This window comes from Cherax quadricarinatus, chromosome 79 (genome assembly GCF_038502225.1).
Source record: "Cherax quadricarinatus isolate ZL_2023a chromosome 79, ASM3850222v1, whole genome shotgun sequence".
Classification (NCBI taxonomy): domain Eukaryota; kingdom Metazoa; phylum Arthropoda; class Malacostraca; order Decapoda; family Parastacidae; genus Cherax; species Cherax quadricarinatus.
The window spans coordinates 21,242,766-21,265,138 of NC_091370.1; the positions used below are offsets into that span (position 1 = coordinate 21,242,766).

The window sequence follows — 22,373 nt, forward strand, 5'->3', positions numbered from 1 at the left end:
ACTTGCTTTATTACACACAGTAAGACACAAAACAGAGGAACACTCACTGAGCCACTCAAGCTGAGGTAGTGCAGAAGTTACAGTGTGGTGTAGCTGTGGAAGGAGGCAGCGAGCATGGTCGTCACTCACCACAGCCAGGTGTAGGCGCCTCAGCTTGGTACAATCCTCAAGTGTTGTTGTACCAGTAAGGTAACCCCGGAACACCTCCAGGTGATTCCTGTATCAGAATAAAACGTTAATGAACACATGAATCTTAAAAGCCACATGCAGAGCAACACAGTATATTACACCAAGTTTATGCTGACCGAGAATATTATATATCTCTACAAGTACATGTACCAGGTATACAGGCCGAGCTGACACCAATGACGTACTACTATATAGACAGACCCTTGTTATGCAGAGCTTCTCGGGCAAATTAGGTAAATTTTGTCCCAGGATGCGACCCACACCAGTCCACTAACTTCTAGATACCAGTTTTACTAACGGGTGAACATAGACAACCAGTGTAAGGAAGCACGCCCAATATTTCCACTCTTGCCGGGAATCGAACCCGGACCCTCACCGTGTGAAGTGACAGCTTTGCCAACCAGGCCATGAGCTACCTGCCAACAACACCAGCAGAAGTGACTATGTCCAGTTTACCTGGAGAGAGTTCCGGGGGTCAACGCCCCCGCGGCCCGATCTGTGACCAGGCTGCATGGTGGATCAAAGCCTGATCAACCAGGCTGTTACTGCTGGCTGCACGCAATCCAAAGTACGAGCCACAGCCCGGCTCGTCAGGTACCGACTTTAGGTGCTTGTCCAGTGCCTTCTTGAAGACAGCCAGGGGTCTATTGGTGATTCCCCTTATGTATGCTGGGAGGCAGTTGAACAGTCTCGGGCCCCTGACACTTATTGTATTGTCTCTTAACGTGCTAGTGACACCCCTGCTTTTCATTGGGGGAATGTTACATCGTCTGCCGAGTCCTTTGCTTTCGTTGTGGGTAATTTTCGTGTGCAAGTTCGGTACTAGTCCCTCTAGGATTTTCCAGGTGTATATAATCATGTATCTCTCCCGCCAGCGTTCCAAGGAATACAGGTTTAGGAACCTCAAGCGCTCCCAGTAATTGAGGAGTTTTATCTCCGTTATGCGCGCCGTGAAGGTTCTCTGCACATTTTCTAGGTCAGCAATTTCACTTGCCTTGAAAGGTGCTGTTAGTGTGCAGCAATATTCCAGCCTAGATAGAACAAGTGACCTGAAGAGTGTCATCATGGGCTTGGCCTCCCTAGTTTTGAAGGTTCTCATTATCCATCCTGTCATTTTTCTAGCAGATGCGATTGATACAATGTTATGGTCCTTGAAGGTGAGATCCTCCGACATGTTCACTCCCAGGTCTTTGACGGTGGTTTTTCGCTCTATTTTGTGGCCAGAATTTGTTTTGTACTGTGATGAACTTTTAATTTCCTCGTGTTTACCATATAGGAGCAATTGAAATTTCTCATCGTTGAACTTCATATTGTTTTCTGCAGCCCACTGAAAGATTTGGTTGATGTCCGCCTGGAGCCTTGCAGTGTCTGCAATGGAAGACACTGTCATGCAGATTCGGGTGTCATCTGTAAAGGAAGACACGGTGCTGTGGCTGACATCCTTGTCTATGTCAGATATGAGGATGAGGAACAAGATGGGAGCGATAACTGTGCCTTGTGGAACAGAGCTTTTCACCGTAGCTGCCTCGGACTTTACTCTGTTGACGACTACTCTCTGTGTTCTGTTAGTGAGGAAATTATAGGTCCATCGACCAACTTTTCCTGTTATTCCTTTAGCACGCATTTTGTGCGCTATTACGCCATGGTCACACTTGTCGAAGGCTTTTGCAAAGTCTGTATATATTACATCTGCATTCTTTTTGTCTTCTAGTGCATTTAGGACCTTGTCGTAGTGGTCCAATAGTTGAGACAGACAGGTGTGCTATAATAAATATTACAATAAATGGCGATGACCAAGTTCAGCATTACAAAGTATATTATTACAAGTTATGTTAACAAAGTGTCACATTATTTATATTACACCATGTGGTAGTGACCAAGTACAGTGTTACACTGTATATTACACCATGTGGTAGTGACCAAGTACAGTGTTACACTGTATATTACACCATGTGGTAGTGACCAAGTACAGTGTTACACTGTATATTACACCATGTGGTAGCGACCAAGTACAGTGTTACACTGTATATTACACCATGTGGTAGTGACCAAGTACAGTGTTACACTGTATATTACACCATGTGGTAGTGACCAAGTACAGTGTTACACTGTATATTACACCATGTGGTAGTGACCAAGTACAGTGTTACACTGTATATTACACCATGTGGTAGCGACCAAGTACAGTGTTACACTGTATATTACACCATGTGGTAGTGACCAAGTACAGTGTTACACTGTATATTACACCATGTGGTAGTGACCAAGTACAGTGTTACACTGTATATTACACCATGTGGTAGTGACCAAGTACAGTGTTACACTGTATATTACACCATGTGGTAGTGACCAAGTACAGTGTTACACTGTATATTACACCATGTGGTAGTGACCAAGTACAGTGTTACACTGTATATCACACCATGTGGTAGTGACCAAGTACAGTGTTACACTGTATATTACACCATGTGGTAGTGACCAAGTACAGTGTTACACTGTATATTACACCATGTGGTAGTGACCAAGTACAGTGTTACACTGTATATTACACCATGTGGTAGTGACCAAGTACAGTGTTACACTGTATATTACACCATGTGGTAGTGACCAAGTACAGTGTTACACTGTATATTACACCATGTGGTAGTGACCAAGTACAGTGTTACACTGTATATTACACCATGTGGTAGTGACCAAGTACAGTGTTACACTGTATATTACACCATGTGGTAGTGACCAAGTACAGTGTTACACTGTATATTACACCATGTGGTAGTGACCAAGTACAGTGTTACACTGTATATTACACCATGTGGTAGTGACCAAGTACAGTGTTACACTGTATATTACACCATGTGGTAGTGACCAAGTACAGTGTTACACTGTATATTACACCATGTGGTAGTGACCAAGTACAGTGTTACACTGTATATTACACCATGTGGTAGTGACCAAGTACAGTGTTACACTGTATATTACACCATGTGGTAGTGACCAAGTACAGTGTTACACTGTATATTACACCATGTGGTAGTGACCAAGTACAGTGTTACACTGTATATTACACCATGTGGTAGTGACCAAGTACAGTGTTACACTGTATATTACACCATGTGGTAGTGACCAAGTACAGTGTTACACTGTATATTACACCATGTGGTAGTGACCAAGTACAGTGTTACACTGTATATTACACCATGTGGTAGTGACCAAGTACAGTGTTACACTGTATATTACACCATGTGGTAGTGACCAAGTACAGTGTTACACTGTATATTACACCATGTGGTAGTGACCAAGTACAGTGTTACACTGTATATTACACCATGTGGTAGTGACCAAGTACAGTGTTACACTGTATATTACACCATGTGGTAGTGACCAAGTACAGTGTTACACTGTATATTACACCATGTGGTAGTGACCAAGTACAGTGTTACACTGTATATTACACCATGTGGTAGTGACCAAGTACAGTGTTACACTGTATATTACACCATGTGGTAGTGACCAAGTACAGTGTTACACTGTATATTACACCATGTGGTAGTGACCAAGTACAGTGTTACACTGTATATTACACCATGTGGTAGTGACCAAGTACAGTGTTACACTGTATATTACACCATGTGGTAGTGACCAAGTACAGTGTTACACTGTATATTACACCATGTGGTAGTGACCAAGTACAGTGTTACACTGTATATTACACCATGTGGTAGTGACCAAGTACAGTGTTACACTGTATATTACACCATGTGGTAGTGACCAAGTACAGTGTTACACTGTATATTACACCATGTGGTAGTGACCAAGTACAGTGTTACACTGTATATTACACCATGTGGTAGTGACCAAGTACAGTGTTACACTGTATATTACACCATGTGGTAGTGACCAAGTACAGTGTTACACTGTATATTACACCATGTGGTACAGTGACCAAGTACAGTGTTACACTGCATATTACACCATGTGGTAGTGACCAAGTACAGTGTTACACTGTATATTACACCATGTGGTAGTGACCAAGTACAGTGTTACACTGTATATTACACCATGTGGTAGCGACCAAGTACAGTGTTACACTGTATATTACACCATGTGGTAGTGACCAAGTACAGTGTTACACTGTATATTACACCATGTGGTAGTGACCAAGTACAGTGTTACACTGTATATTACACCATGTGGTAGTGACCAAGTACAGTGTTACACTGTATATTACACCATGTGGTAGTGACCAAGTACAGTGTTACACTGTATATTACACCATGTGGTAGTGACCAAGTACAGTGTTACACTGTATATTACACCATGTGGTAGTGACCAAGTACAGTGTTACACTGTATATTACACCATGTGGTAGTGACCAAGTACAGTGTTACACTGTATATTACACCATGTGGTAGTGACCAAGTACAGTGTTACACTGTATATTACACCATGTGGTAGTGACCAAGTACAGTGTTACACTGTATATTACACCATGTGGTAGTGACCAAGTACAGTGTTACACTGTATATTACACCATGTGGTAGTGACCAAGTACAGTGTTACACTGTATATTACACCATGTGGTAGTGACCAAGTACAGTGTTACACTGTATATTACACCATGTGGTAGTGACCAAGTACAGTGTTACACTGTATATTACACCATGTGGTAGTGACCAAGTACAGTGTTACACTGTATATTACACCATGTGGTAGTGACCAAGTACAGTGTTACACTGTATATTACACCATGTGGTAGTGACCAAGTACAGTGTTACACTGTATATTACACCATGTGGTAGTGACCAAGTACAGTGTTACACTGTATATTACACCATGTGGTAGTGACCAAGTACAGTGTTACACTGTATATTACACCATGTGGTAGTGACCAAGTACAGTGTTACACTGTATATTACACCATGTGGTAGTGACCAAGTACAGTGTTACACTGTATATTACACCATGTGGTAGTGACCAAGTACAGTGTTACACTGTATATTACACCATGTGGTAGTGACCAAGTACAGTGTTACACTGTATATTACACCATGTGGTAGTGACCAAGTACAGTGTTACACTGTATATTACACCATGTGGTAGTGACCAAGTACAGTGTTACACTGTATATTACACCATGTGGTAGTGACCAAGTACAGTGTTACACTGTATATTACACCATGTGGTAGTGACCAAGTACAGTGTTACACTGTATATTACACCATGTGGTAGCGAACCAAGTACAGTGTTACACTGTATATTACACCATGTGGTAGTGACCAAGTACAGTGTTACACTGTATATTACACCATGTGGAAGTGACCAAGTACAGTGTTACACTGTATATTACACCATGTGGTAGTGACCAAGTACAGTGTTACACTGTATATTACACCATGTGGTAGTGACCAAGTACAGTGTTACACTGTATATTACACCATGTGGTAGCGACCAAGTACAGTGTTACACTGTATATTACACCATGTGGTAGTGACCAAGTACAGTGTTACACTGTATATTACACCATGTGGTAGTGACCAAGTACAGTGTTACACTGTATATTACACCATGTGGTAGCGACCAAGTACAGTGTTACACTGTATATTACACCATGTGGTAGTGACCAAGTACAGTGTTACACTGTATATTACACCATGTGGTAGTGACCAAGTACAGTGTTACACTGTATATTACACCATGTGGTAGTGACCAAGTACAGTGTTACACTGTATATTACACCATGTGGTAGTGACCAAGTACAGTGTTACACTGTATATTACACCATGTGGTAGTGACCAAGTACAGTGTTACACTGTATATTACACCATGTGGTAGCGACCAAGTACAGTGTTACACTGTATATTACACCATGTGGTAGTGACCAAGTACAGTGTTACACTGTATATTACACCATGTGGTAGCGACCAAGTACAGTGTTACACTGTATATTACACCATGTGGTAGTGACCAAGTACAGTGTTACACTGTATATTACACCATGTGGTAGTGACCAAGTACAGTGTTACACTGTATATTACACCATGTGGTAGCGACCAAGTACAGTGTTACACTGTATATTACACCATGTGGTAGTGACCAAGTACAGTGTTACACTGTATATTACACCATGTGGTAGTGACCAAGTACAGTGTTACACTGTATATTACACCATGTGGTAGTGACCAAGTACAGTGTTACACTGTATATTACACCATGTGGTAGCGACCAAGTACAGTGTTACACTGTATATTACACCATGTGGTAGTGACCAAGTACAGTGTTACACTGTATATTACACCATGTGGTAGTGACCAAGTACAGTGTTACACTGTATATTACACCATGTGGTAGTGACCAAGTACAGTGTTACACTGTATATTACACCATGTGGTAGTGACCAAGTACAGTGTTACACTGTATATTACACCATGTGGTAGTGACCAAGTACAGTGTTACACTGTATATTACACCATGTGGTAGTGACCAAGTACAGTGTTACACTGTATATTACACCATGTGGTAGTGACCAAGTACAGTGTTACACTGTATATTACACCATGTGGTAGTGACCAAGTACAGTGTTACACTGTATATTACACCATGTGGTAGTGACCAAGTACAGTGTTACACTGTATATTACACCATGTGGTAGTGACCAAGTACAGTGTTACACTGTATATTACACCATGTGGTAGTGACCAAGTACAGTGTTACACTGTATATTACACCATGTGGTAGTGACCAAGTACAGTGTTACACTGTATATTACACCATGTGGTAGTGACCAAGTACAGTGTTACACTGTATATTACACCATGTGGTAGTGACCAAGTACAGTGTTACACTGTATATTACACCATGTGGAAGTGACCAAGTACAGTGTTACACTGTATATTACACCATGTGGTAGCGACCAAGTACAGTGTTACACTGTATATTACACCATGTGGTAGTGACCAAGTACAGTGTTACACTGTATATTACACCATGTGGAAGTGACCAAGTACAGTGTTACACTGTATATTACACCATGTGGTAGCGACCAAGTACAGTGTTACACTGTATATTACACCATGTGGTAGTGACCAAGTACAGTGTTACACTGTATATTACACCATGTGGTAGTGACCAAGTACAGTGTTACACTGTATATTACACCATGTGGTAGTGACCAAGTACAGTGTTACACTGTATATTACACCATGTGGTAGTGACCAAGTACAGTGTTACACTGTATATTACACCATGTGGTAGTGACCAAGTACAGTGTTACACTGTATATTACACCATGTGGTAGTGACCAAGTACAGTGTTACACTGTATATTACACCATGTGGTAGTGACCAAGTACAGTGTTACCCTGTATATTACACCATGTGGTAGTGACCAAGTACAAGTGTTACACTGTATATTACACCATGTGGTAGTGACCAAGTACAGTGTTACACTGTATATTACACCATGTGGTAGTGACCAAGTACAGTGTTACACTGTATATTACACCATGTGGTAGTGACCAAGTACAGTGTTACACTGTATATTACACCATGTGGTAGTGACCAAGTACAGTGTTACACTGTATATTACACCATGTGGTAGTGACCAAGTACAGTGTTACACTGTATATTACACCATGTGGTAGTGACCAAGTACAGTGTTACACTGTATATTACACCATGTGGTAGTGACCAAGTACAGTGTTACACTGTATATTACACCATGTGGTAGTGACCAAGTACAGTGTTACACTGTATATTACACCATGTGGTAGTGACCAAGTACAGTGTTACACTGTATATTACACCATGTGGTAGTGACCAAGTACAGTGTTACACTGTATATTACACCATGTGGTAGTGACCAAGTACAGTGTTACACTGTATATTACACCATGTGGTAGTGACCAAGTACAGTGTTACACTGTATATTACACCATGTGGTAGTGACCAAGTACAGTGTTACACTGTATATTACACCATGTGGTAGTGACCAAGTACAGTGTTACACTGTATATTACACCATGTGGTAGTGACCAAGTACAGTGTTACACTGTATATTACACCATGTGGTAGTGACCAAGTACAGTGTTACACTGTATATTACACCATGTGGTAGTGACCAAGTACAGTGTTACACTGTATATTACACCATGTGGTAGTGACCAAGTACAGTGTTACACTGTATATTACACCATGTGGTAGTGACCAAGTACAGTGTTACACTGTATATTACACCATGTGGTAGTGACCAAGTACAGTGTTACACTGTATATTACACCATGTGGTAGTGACCAAGTACAGTGTTACACTGTATATTACACCATGTGGTAGTGACCAAGTACAGTGTTACACTGTATATTACACCATGTGGTAGTGACCAAGTACAGTGTTACACTGTATATTACACCATGTGGTAGTGACCAAGTACAGTGTTACACTGTATATTACACCATGTGGTAGTGACCAAGTACAGTGTTACACTGTATATTACACCATGTGGTAGTGACCAAGTACAGTGTTACACTGTATATTACACCATGTGGTAGTGACCAAGTACAGTGTTACACTGTATATTACACCATGTGGTAGTGACCAAGTACAGTGTTACACTGTATATTACACCATGTGGTAGTGACCAAGTACAGTGTTACACTGTATATTACACCATGTGGTAGTGACCAAGTACAGTGTTACACTGTATATTACACCATGTGGTAGTGACCAAGTACAGTGTTACACTGTATATTACACCATGTGGTAGTGACCAAGTACAGTGTTACACTGTATATTACACCATGTGGTAGTGACCAAGTACAGTGTTACACTGTATATGACCAAGTACAGTGTTACACTGTATATACACCATGTGGTAGTGACCAAGTACAGTGTTACACTGTATATTACACCATGTGGTAGTGACCAAGTACAGTGTTACACTGTATATTACACCATGTGGTAGTGACCAAGTACAGTGTTACACTGTATATTACACCATGTGGTAGTGACCAAGTACAGTGTTACACTGTATATTACACCATGTGGTAGTGACCAAGTACAGTGTTACACTGTATATTACACCATGTGGTAGCGACCAAGTACAGTGTTACACTGCATATTACACCATGTGGTAGTGACCAAGTACAGTGTTACACTGTATATTACACCATGTGGTAGTGACCAAGTACAGTGTTACACTGTATATTACACCATATGGTAGTGACCAAGTACAGTGTTACACTGTATATTACACCATGTGGAAGTGGCCAAGTACAGTGTTACACTGTATATTACACCATGTGGAAGTGGCCAAGTACAGTGTTACACTGTATATTACACCATGTGGTAGCGACCAAGTACAGTGTTACACTGTATATTACACCATGTTGTAGTGACCAAGTACAGTGTTACACTGTATATTACACCATGTGGTAGTGACCAAGTACAGTGTTACACTGTATATTACACCATGTGGTAGCGACCAAGTACAGTGTTACACTGTATATTACACCATATGGTAGTGACCAAGTACAGTGTTACACTGTATATTACACCATGTGGAAGTGGCCAAGTACAGTGTTACACTGTATATTACACCATGTGGTAGTGACCAAGTACAGTGTTACACTGCATATTACACCATGTGGTAGTGACCAAGTACAGTGTTACACTGTATATTACACCATGTGGTAGTGACCAAGTACAGTGTTACACTGTATATTACACCATGTGGTAGCGACCAAGTACAGTGTTACACTGTATATTACACCATGTGGTAGCGACCAAGTACAGTGTTACACTGTATATTACACCATGTGGTAGTGACCAAGTACAGTGTTACACTGTACATTACACCATGTGGTAGTGACCAAGTACAGTGTTACACTGTATATTACACCATGTGGTAGTGACCAAGTACAGTGTTACACTGTATATTACACCATGTGGTAGTGACCAAGTACAGTGTTACACTGTATATTACACCATGTGGTAGTGACCAAGTACAGTGTTACACTGTATATTACACCATGTGGTAGTGACCAAGTACAGTGTTACACTGTATATTACACCATGTGGTAGCGACCAAGTACAGTGTTACACTGTATATTACACCATGTGGTAGCGACCAAGTACAGTGTTACACTGTATATTACACCATGTGGTAGTGACCAAGTACAGTGTTACACTGTATATTACACCATGTGGTAGTGACCAAGTACAGTGTTACACTGTATATTACACCATGTGGTAGTGACCAAGTACTGTGTTACACTGTATATTACACCATGTGGTAGTGACCAAGTACAGTGTTACACTGTATATTACACCATGTGGTAGTGACCAAGTACAGTGTTACACTGTATATTACACCATGTGGTAGTGACCAAGTACAGTGTTACACTGTATATTACACCATGTGGTAGTGACCAAGTACAGTGTTACACTGTATATTACACCATGTGGTAGCGACCAAGTACAGTGTTACACTGTATATTACACCATGTGGTAGTGACCAAGTACAGTGTTACACTGTATATTACACCATGTGGTAGTGACCAAGTACAGTGTTACACTGTATATTACACCATGTGGTAGTGACCAAGTACAGTGTTACACTGTATATTACACCATGTGGTAGTGACCAAGTACAGTGTTACACTGTATATTACACCATGTGGTAGTGACCAAGTACAGTGTTACACTGTATATTACACCAAGTGGTGGTGACAAAGTGTAGTGTTACACTGTGTATTACACCAAGTGGAGGTGACCAAGTGTAGTGTTACACTGTATGCTGCCTCGTGGAACAGAACTTTTCACCGTAGCTGACTCAGACTTTACTCTGTTGACTACTACTCTTTGTATTCTATTTGTGAGGAAATTATAAATACATCTACCAACTTATCCTGTTATTCCTTTAGCACGCATTTTGTGCGCTATTACACCATGGTCACACTTGTCGAAGGCTTTTGCAAAGCCTGTGTACCTTACATTTGCATTCTGTTTGTCTTCAGTGCATCCAGGACCTTGTCATTGTGATCCAGTAGTTGGGACAGGCAGAAGCGACCTGCTCTAAACCCATGTTGCCCTGGGTTGTGTAATTGATGGGCATCTAAATGGGTCGTGATCTTGCTTTTCAGAACCTTTTCAAGGATTTGTATGATATGGGATGTTAGTGCTATCGGTCTGTAGATCTTTGCTATTGCTTTACTGCCCCCTTTGTGAATTGGGTCAATGCTGTTGCTTTTAGCGAGTACCCCTGTGTCCATGCTTCTTCTCCATAGGATGTTAAAAGCACAAGATTGGGATCTCTTGCAGTTCTTGATTAACGCTGAGTTCCATGAGTCTGGACCTGGGGCAGAGTGCATGGGCATGTCATTCATCGCCTTTTCGAAGTCATTTTTCGTCAGGATCATATCAGATAGGTTCGAGTCAACCAAATTCTCTGACTTCTTCATAAAAAATTAATTTAGGTCATCGACTCTCAGTCTGGTTAGCGGCTTCCTAAAAACTGAGTCATACTGAGACTTGAGTAGCTCACGTATTTCTTTCCTGTCATCTGTGTAGGTCCCATCTTGTTTAACTAGGGGCCCAATACTGGATGTTGTTTTCGACTTTGATTTGGCATAATAAAAAAAATATTTTGGGTCTCTTTCAAGTTCATTTATGGCTTTTAGGTCTTCCCGCGTATCTTGGCTCCTATAAGATTCCTTTAACTTTAGTTCGATGTTTGCTATTTCTCTGACCAGTGTCTCCCTACATATAACAGATATATTGGCCTCTTTTAGCTGCTTTGTTATTCTTTACCTTTGCTTGTATTGGGAGTGCCTTTCTCTTTCTAGTTTACGGCTTCTTCTCCTTATTCTTAAAGGAATATGCCTTGAGCATACCTTGAGTGCCAAAGAGTTAATTTTTTCTAGACTTTGTTTTGGATCCTTGTTGCTTAGGCTATATTCCCAGTTTATATCACTTAAGACCTGGTTTGCTTGGGCCCATCTTATGTTTTTGTTATTCAAGTTGAATTTGGTGAAGGCTCCTTCGTGACTGATCACATTTTGTTGGTCTGGGGCTCCACACATATACGTGTCTGTACCTCTAGTATGTTGTGATCTGAGTACATTGTTTTTGATATGGTATTGATATTTCGTATCAGATCGTCATTGTTAGTGAAGATAAGGTCCAGCGTATTCTCCAGTTTTGTAGGCTCTATTATTTGCTGGTTTAAGATGAATTTGGAAACGACATTTAAAAGCTCCTGTGTATGCAAGTTATCATCTGAGCTGCCTCCTGGTGTTATCTCTGCTACAGCATTATTTCCGACATTCCTCCATTTTAGGCCCCTTAGGTTGAAATCCCCCAGGAGCAAGATGTTGAGGGCAGGAGCTGGAAGATTTTCTAGACAGTGATCAATTTTCACAAGCTGTTCCTGAAATTGTTGGAAAGTTGCATCCGGAGGCTTCTATACAACCACAATGACCAGGTTTTGGTTCTCGATCTTTACTCCCAAATCTCCAACTACATCATTTGTGGCATTTAGTAGTTCTGAGCATATAAGTGGCTCTGTGATATACAGGCCAACCCCCCCATCCCTTTTGCCTGTTCACTCTGTCGCATCTGTGCAAGTTATAACCTGGGATCCATGTTTCATTATCAAAGTGATTCTTTTTGTGGGTCTCTGTGAAAACTGTGAACATTGCATTTGACTCAGTAAGTAATCCATGGATGAAAAGTATTTTGTTGTTCCCTGCTGGCTTTAGATCCAGTATATTTGAAAAGATGAATGTCGTCAGATTGGTGGTATGGACGGTCTTTTTCTTTTCGGCACTAATATCTGTTGTTTTGGAGTGGAAGCCATCGACTGTGATTCCACTCCAGAAATGATCGGAGTTAATGAACGATTTCTGTCATTTCCTGTCAGCTTTTCACCCTTCCTACCGCAAAAAAAAAAAAACTCTCTCTCTGGAGTGGTTGTAACTACCCAGGTTTTTCCATGGTCTGGATGTTTTGTATTTTCTTGTCCCCTTTAGGTGGTGTGCCTGGCAATATAAGTTACAGTTTTGTCTCTCCTGAATTGAAGTGTGACACATTTCAGGGTGGAAACGCTTACAGGAAAGAAGGTTGCATTCTCCTGTTGTCATATGGGCACGGAATTTCCTGGGGTGGTCAAAGTTGCACACTGAAAGTTGCAGTTCCATTGTCTGGAAAATCTCCCAACTCCTTCCCCAAACATCCTGTTACTGGGGGATTTCAACTTCAGACACTTAAAATGGAGGAGTGCATCGATTAATGTTTTAACAGAAATCACTCCAGGAGGCAGCTTAGATGAAAATTCACACACATACGAGCTATTAAATATCTGCACCAGATTCACCTTAAACCAGCAAATAACATTGCATATAAGACTAGAAAGTACACTGGACCTCATCTTCGCCAAAATCGACGATCTAATACGTATTATAACACAAAATGAGTGATAAAGGAATAACAGGAAAAGTTGGCAGATGGATCTAAAACTTCCTAACAAATACAACACAAAATGTAAGAAAAAACACAGAGTAGAGTGTAAGGCGGCTACAGTAAAAAGCTCTGTTCCGCCAGGCACAGTGCTCGCCCCCATCCTATTCCTCATCCTCATATCTGACATAGACAGAGATGTAAGACGTAGCTCTGTGTTTTTCTATGCAGTCGGCACTTGAATTGCCATGATAGTGCCCTCCATCGAAGATACTGCTAGACTCCTAGCAGATATCAACCAAATCTTTAGACGGGCTGCAGAAAACAATATGAAGTTCAATGAAGAGGAATTTTAACTACTCAGATACAAAAAAAACTTGAGGAAATTAAAACTTTATCAGAGTATAAAACTAATTCTAACCACACAACAGAGCGAAAAATTAATGTGAAAGATCTGGGAGTGATAATGTCAGAGGATCTCACCTTCAAAGACCAGAATAATTTATCTTTCTCACCTGTTATAAATATATGATGAATAACGATAACCTTCAAAACTAGGGATGCCAAGCAAATGATTGTATTCAAATTGCTTGTGCTCTCTAGGCTGAAATATTGTTGTAAAGTAAAAGGACACAAGTGCAACTAATGTGACATTTATTGTGGCAACGTTTCGCTCTCCAGGAGCTTTATCAAGCCATTACAAACAATACATGGACACAGAGGGTATATAAAGGCTCAGAGTGAGGTGAATACTAGTGAGGTACCATTTCGATGTTCACTAGTGGTAGTAGTAGTAGTAGTAGTAGTAGTGGTAGTGACAAAAGTAATACAATATGGTAGAGATATATTGTTGTGCATTGACTGTCCCCTTCATGGCAGGCGAAATTGCTGACCTGGAGAATGTACAGAGAACAAACCATACCATGGGTGGGGTTAGAACCAGCGATCAGAGAGTGGCCTGGTTGCTAAAGCTCCTGCTTCACACACGGAGGGCCCGCGTTCGATTCCCGGCGGGTGGAAACATTTCGACACGTTTCTTTACACCTGTTGTCCTGTTCACCTAGCAGCAAATAGGTACCTGGGTGTTAGTCGACTGGTGTGGGTCGCATCCTGGGGGACAAGATTAAGGACCCCAATGGAAATAAGTTAGACAGTCCTCGATGACGCACTGACTTTCTTAGGTTATGCTGGGTGGCTAACCCTCCGGGGTTAAAAATCCGAACGAAATCTTATCTTATCTTATCTTATAAAACTCCAGACCGATGCATTAGCCACTGGAGCAGCTGGCTACAACAAGATTCATCCAATTAGGTATATTATTTTCAATCGTGTCATTACGATTTCGTTGGTCAGGTACAGAGAAGTTTTACGGCCCGCATAAGTACATAAGAACATAAGAAAGAAGGAACACTGCAACAGGCCTACTGACCCATGCGGAGCAGGTCTATGTCTCCCCCCGGATAAGACCAATGACCCCCCCCCCACGGATTAGCCCAATGACCTACCCAGTCTGGTCACCTAAACTCAAGGATGGAGCACTGCACCAGACCCAGCAACACAAGCTAGTCAGGTCCAACTCACAACCACCCATACCCACTCATGTATTTATCTAACCTATTTTTAAAACTACACAACGTTTTAGCCTCAATAACTGTACTCGGGAGTTTGCTCAACTCATCCACAAGTGCGGTCAAGTGCGGTCATACCTGCCAAGCTCTTGGGAGTTAGCGTGGGCTGTTACCAAGCACCATGACTTGTTGTAGTGTTTTAGAATCTCAGGTTCAAGTGTTGAAGAAGGAGATTCTACTTCTTCAGGAGGAAAATACGAGACTGAAACTTCGCATAGATGAGTTTGGGAGTGAGTGTGAGAAGGATTTAGCTGGTAAGGAAGGAATGGTCACCAGCAGTGATAGTGGCAGCCGCTTTAAGTGGCAAGTGGTTCACAGTTCAGGAAGAAGGAAGACGAGGAGAGTTAATAGAGAAGATGTGAAGGTAGGAAATCGATTCTCTCTTCTTCAAGACGAGTGTACTTCAGTGGTTAGTGAGGTTGAAGGTACCACGGATTCCCCTGCTAATCAAGGTAATAATATTTTAATAGTAGGCAATTCTCAGGTAAGATATATGGACCGTGCATTTCGTAATAGAGACAGAAAGGTCAGACAAAGAGTGTGTCTTCCTGGAGCTGGTGTTGGTGACATAGTCAGCAGGTTGGATAATATTATGGCAGGTAATGGGAACAAGCCAATTATCTGCCTTAGCACTGAAGGTAATGACACTGGGAAGGGCACGAGAGAGGAGCTGCTGGATAAGTACAGGTCAGCCATAGAAGTAGTTAGGTTTAAGGGAGGGATCCCAGTCATATGTAGCATTTTGCCTAGAAAGAGAGTGGGCAGTGAATGGATGTCTAGGGCAATTGGTATAAATTGCTGGCTAGACAGGTACTGCAAGGAACTTGCAAACCCATTCATTGATAACTGGGACCTATTCCTTGGCAAACATGATATGAATGCATGGGATGGGGTTCATTTCTCTGGGGATGGAGTGGTTGCATTAGCCAATTCAGTTGAGAAGGTAATTGATGACTTGTCTAGGAATTTAAACTGATAGATTATAGAGGTATGGGTGTTTGTGGGAAGCAATCAGGCTGCAGCATTAGGGTTAAAAACAGCAGTTATTACCGGGATACCTCAGGGATATGTTTAAAAGACAATATTCCAAATAAAGTTGCTAGTAATGGCAAATCAATTGATCAACAAACAAAGAGAGATAGTAGAGGGCAACGAGTGACTAGCTCCCTTAAGGTTTACTGTACAAATAGTAGGAGTCTAAGAAATAAGATAGATGAGCTAAAATTACTTGCAAGTGTAGGTAATATAGAAATTATTGGTATAACAGAGACCTGGTTCAACCTGAAAGATAGAGAAAAGCATTGTGAATGCAACATACAGGGTTATAAACTATTCCACATTGATAGGGTCAACAGGAAGGGTGGTGGTGTGGCGATGTATGTCAGAGAAAATTTAAATTGTTGTCTTATACATGATATAAGATTAGAAACATCGAACACAGAATCGGTTTGGCTACAGTTTCTCGAGGGACGTGAAAATTAATTTTGGGTGTGATTTATAGTCCCCCAAACCTTGATAGGGAGGGCAGTAAGCTGTTATGAGACGAAATTCATAAGGCATCTAGATATGAAAATGTTGTGATAATGGGAGATTTTAACTTTAGACAAATTGATTGGAACAATATGACAGGAAATCTTGAGTCTAGTGACTTTCTTGATACGGTTCAGGATTGCTTTTCTAGAACAGGTTGTGACAGAACCAACTAGAGGAAACAATCTGCTTGACTTGGTTCTTGCCAACAAAGATTCACTAATTAATAATCTTGAGGTTAATGATGAGCTTGGGGAAAGTGATCACAAATCACTTAGTTTCAATATGTAATGGAATTACCCAGATAACTGCAATCAAATTTCTGTCCCAGATTTTCGCTTGGCCGACTTCATGGGACTGAAAAATTACTTGGGTGGGCGAAATTGGGATGTCCTGACTATGGGTCAGGTAGGTGATCTTGGTTGCCAATATGACGTTTTTCAGAGCATAGTTCTACCTGCCCAGACAACTTTTGTTCCGAGTAGGGAAATAAGATCTAACAAAAATGATCCCAAATGGATGAACAGTAGATTAAAACATCTCATTGGTCAAAAGAGATGCATATATAGGCGTATCAAAAGAGGGGATGGGCAGTTGAGAAATCAATATATTCAATTAAAGAGAGAAATAAAAAAAAAGAATGAGAAAAGCAAAAAGGGATTATGAGGTTAAGGTCGCAAGGGATTCAGAGACTAACCCAAAAGGGTTCTTTCAGGTATACAGAAGTAAGATTAGGAACAAGATTGGCCCACTTAAGAGTAACTCCGGTCGGATCACTGACAGTGATAAGGATATGTGTGAAATTCTAAATACCTACTTCCTCTCAGTTTTCACCCAGGAAAATACTAGTGATATTCCTGAAATAATAGATTACGTAGAACAGGATGATAATAAACTATGTACGATTGCGGTAACTAGTGACATGGTCCTCAGACAAATAGAGAAACTAAAACCTAACAAATCCCCAGGTCCTGATGAACTGTTTGCAAGGGTGTTAAAGGAATGTAAAGAGAAACATAGCATACCTTTGGCTAATCTTTTTAACATATCACTACAAACTGGCATAGTGCCTGATAAGTGGAAAATGGCAAATGTAATAACTATTTACAAGGCAGGTGACAGGTCCTTGGGTTCGAACTATAGATCAATAAGCCTTACCTCCATAGTGGGAAAATTTATGGAATCAATAATTGCCGAAGCAATTCGTAGTCATCTTGACAGGCACAGATTGATTAATGAATCTCAACACGGTTTTACAAAGGGGCGTTCCTGTCTTACGAATTTACTAACTTTTTTCACTAAGATGTTTGAGGAGGTAGATCATGGTAATGAATATGATATTGTGTATATGGACTTCAGTAAGGCTTTCGATAGAGTTCCACACCAGAGGCTACTGAGGAAACTTAAGGCACACGGAATAGGAGAAATTTTTTCCTGGGTATAGGCATGGCTGACAAATAGACAGCAGAGAGTTTGCATAAATGGGGAGAAATCAGAATGGGGGCACGTCACAAGCGGTGTTCCTCAGGGGTCAGGGTTGGGCCAGTTGTAGTTCACAATTTACATAAACGACATACATGAGGGAATAAATAGCGACATAAGCAAGGAGGAATAACATCTTGTAGGAGTGAGGAAGAGCCAGTTGTGAGTGTGGGGGAAGTTCGTGAGGCAGTAGGTAAAATGAAAGGGGGTAAGGCAGCCGGGATTGATGGGATAAAGATAGAAATGTTAAAAGCAGGTGGGGATATAGTTTTGGAGTGGTTGGTGCAATTATTTAATAAATGTATGGAAGAGGGTAAGGTACCTAGGGATTGGCAGAGAGCATGCATAGTTCCTTTGTATAAAGGCAAAGGGGATAAAAGAGAGTGCAAAAATTATAGGGGGATAAGTCTGTTGAGTGTACCTGGTAAAGTGTATGGTAGAGTTATAATTGAAAGAATTAAGAGTAAGACGGAGAATAGGATAGCAGATGAACAAGGAGGCTTTAGGAAAGGTAGGGGGTGTGTGGACCAGGTGTTTACAGTGAAACATATAAGTGAACAGTATTTAGATAAGGCTAAAGAGGTCTTTGTGGCATTTATGGATTTGGAAAAGGCGTATGACAGGGTGGATAGGGGGGCAATGTGGCAGATGTTGCAAGTGTATGGTGTAGGAGGTAGGTTACTGAAAGCAGTGAAGAGTTTTTACGAGGATAGTGAGGCTCAAGTTAGAGTATGTAGGAAAGAAGGAAATTTTTTCCCAGTAAAAGTAGGCCTTAGACAAGGATGTGTGATGTCACCGTGGTTGTTTAATATATTTATAGATGGGGTTGTAAGAGAAGTAAATGCGAGGGTCTTGGCAAGAGGCGTGGAGTTAAAAGATAAAGAATCACACACAAAGTGGGAGTTGTCACAGCTGCTCTTTGCTGATGACACTGTGCTCTTGGGAGATTCTGAAGAGAAGTTGCAGAGATTGGTGGATGAATTTGGTAGGGTGTGCAAAAGAAGAAAATTAAAGGTGAATACAGGAAAGAGTAAGGTTATGAGGATAACAAAAAGATTAGGTGATGAAAGATTGAATATCAGATTGGAGGGAGAGAGTATGGAGGAGGTGAACGTATTCAGATATTTGGGAGTGGACGTGTCAGCGGATGGGTCTATGAAAGATGAGGTGAATCATAGAATTGATGAGGGAAAAAGAGTGAGTGGTGCACTTAGGAGTCTGTGGAGACAAAGAACTTTGTCCTTGGAGGCAAAGAGGGGAATGTATGAGAGTATAGTTTTACCAACGCTCTTATATGGGTGTGAAGCGTGGGTGATGAATGTTGCAGCGAGGAGAAGGCTGGAGGCAGTGGAGATGTCATGTCTGAGGGCAATGTGTGGTGTGAATATAATGCAGAGAATTCGTAGTTTGGAAGTTAGGAGGAGGTGCGGGATTACCAAAACTGTTGTCCAGAGGGCTGAGGAAGGGTTGTTGAGGTGGTTCGGACATGTAGAGAGAATGGAGCGAAACAGAATGACTTCAAGAGTGTATCAGTCTGTAGTGGAAGGAAGGCGGGGTAGGGGTCGGCCTAGGAAGGGTTGGAGGGAGGGGGTAAAGGAGGTTTTGTGTGCGAGGGGCTTGGACTTCCAGCAGGCATGCGTGAGCGTGTTTGATAGGAGTGAATGGAGACAAATGGTTTTTAATACTTGACGTGCTGTTGGAGTGTGAGCAAAGTAACATTTATGAAGGGATTCAGGGAAACCGGCAGGCCGGACTTGAGTCCTGGAGATGGGAAGTACAGTGCCTGCACTCTGAAGGAGGGGTGTTAATGTTGCAGTTTAAAAACTGTAGTGTAAAGCACCCTTCTGGCAAGACAGTGATGGAGTGAATGATGGTGAAAGTTTTTCTTTTTCGGGCCACCCTGCTTTGGTGGGAATCGGCCGGTGTGATAATAAAAAAAAAAATAAGCAAATTTGCTGATGACACCAAAATAGGCCGTCCAATTCATTCTAATGAGGACACTAGAGCACTCCAGGATGATTTGAATAGACTGATGCAATGGTCGGAGAAGTGGCAGATGCAGTTTAATATTGACAAATGCAAAGTTCTAAATGTTGGACAGTTAAATAACCATGCCACATATAAACTAAATAATGTAGATATTAATACTACCGATTGCGAAAAGGATTTAGGAGTTCTGGTTAGCAGTAATCTAAATCAAGACAACAGTGCATTAGTGTTCGCACTAAAGCTAACAGAATTCTTGGCTTCATATCTAGAAGTATAAATAATAGAAGTCCTCAGGTTGTTCTTCAACTCTATATATCCTTGGTTAGGCCTCATTTAGACTATGCTGCTCAATTCTGGTCACCGTATTACAGAATGGATATAAATGCTCTGGAAAACGTACAAAGGAGGATGACAAAGATGATCCCATGTATCAGAAATCTTCCCTATGAGGATAGACTGGGGGCCCTGAATCTGCACTCTCTCGGAATGCGTAGAATTAGGGGGGATATGATCGAGGTGTATAAATGGAAAACAGGAATAAATAAAGGGGATGTAAATAGAGTTGTGAAAATTTCCAGCCAAGACAGGACTCGTAGCAATGGTCTCAAGTTGGAAAAATTCAGATTCAGGAAGGATATAGGAAAGCACTGGTTTGGTAGTAGAGGTGTGGATGAGTGGAACAAGCTGCAGAGTACAGTTAGTGAGGCTAAAAGTTGTGTAGTTTTAAAAATAGGTTAGATAAATACATGAGTGGGTGTGAGTGGGTGTGAGTTGGACCTGACTAGCTTGTGCTGCTGGGTCTGGTACAGTGCTCCGTCTTTGAGTGGGGATGACCAGACTGGGTGGGTCATTGGGATAATCCGGGGGGTAGGTCATTGGTCTAATTCTGGGGGACATGGACCTGCTCCGCATGGGTCAGTAGGCCTGTTGCAATGTTCCTTCTTTCTTATGTTCTTATGTTCTTATTACCAAACCAGTGCTTTCCTATATCCTTCCTGAATCTGAATTTTTCCAACTAGAAACCATTGCTGCGAGTCCTGTCTTGGCTGGAAATTTTCAGCACGCTATTTACATCCCCTTTATTAATTACTGTTTTCCATTTATACACCTCGATCATATCCCCCCGTAATTCTACGCCTTTCGAGAGAGTGCAGATTCAGGGCCTTCAGTCTATCCTCATAGGGAAAATTTCTGATACATGGGATCATCTTTGTCATCATCCTCTGTATCTTTTCAAGAGCATTTATACCCATTCTGTAATATGGTGACCAGAACTGAGCAGCATAGTCTAAATGAGGCCTAACCAAGGATATATAGAGTTGAAGAAGAACCTGAGGACTTCTATTATTTATACTTCTAGATATGAAGCCAAGAATTCCGTTAGCTTTATTGTGAACACTAATGCACTGTTGTATTGGCTTTAGATTACTACTAACCAGAACTCTTAAATCCTTTTCGCAATCAGTAGTATTTAGATCTACATTATTTAGTTTATATGTGGCATGGTTATTTAACTGTCCAACATTTAGAACATTGCATTTGTCAATATTAAACTGCATCTGCCACTTCTCCGACCATTGCATCAGTCTATTCAAATCATCCTGGAGTGCTTTAGTGTCCTCATTAGAATGAATTGGACGGCCTATTTTGGTGTCATCAGCAAATTTACTTATGTCGCTATTTACTCCCTCATCTATGTCGTTTATGTAAATTGTGAACAACAACGGGCCCAACACTGACCCCTGAGAAACACCGCTTGTGACGTGCCCCCATTCTGATTTCTCCCCATTTATGCAAACCCTCTGCTGTCTATTTGTCAGCCATTCCTCTACCCAGGAAAAAATTTCTCATCCTATTCCATGTGCCTTACGTTTCCTCAATAGCCTCTGGTGTGGAACTCTATCGAAAGCCTTACTGAAGTCCACATACACAATATCATATTCATTACCATGATCTACCTCCTCAAACACCTTAGTGAAAAAAGTTAGTAAATTCGTAAGACAGGAACGCCCCTTTGTAAAACCGTGTTGAGATTTATTTATCAGTCTGTGCCTATCAAGATGGCTACGAATTGCTTCGGCAATTATTGATTCCATAAACTTTCCCA

At 41.2% G+C, this 22,373-nt stretch overlaps 1 protein-coding gene across 2 annotated transcripts in view; it reads right to left on the bottom strand.

Moving 5' to 3' along the window:
• The window catches only part of LOC128705227 (uncharacterized), a 194,881-nt gene that overhangs the window by 86,875 nt on the left and 85,633 nt on the right, over window positions 1-22,373 (bottom strand). For both annotated transcript variants that reach the window (XM_070102046.1, XM_070102047.1), the window contains exon 3: window positions 48-217. In XM_070102046.1, the coding sequence (XP_069958147.1) occupies window positions 48-217 (170 nt within the window). The remainder of the gene's footprint in view (window positions 1-47; window positions 218-22,373) is intronic.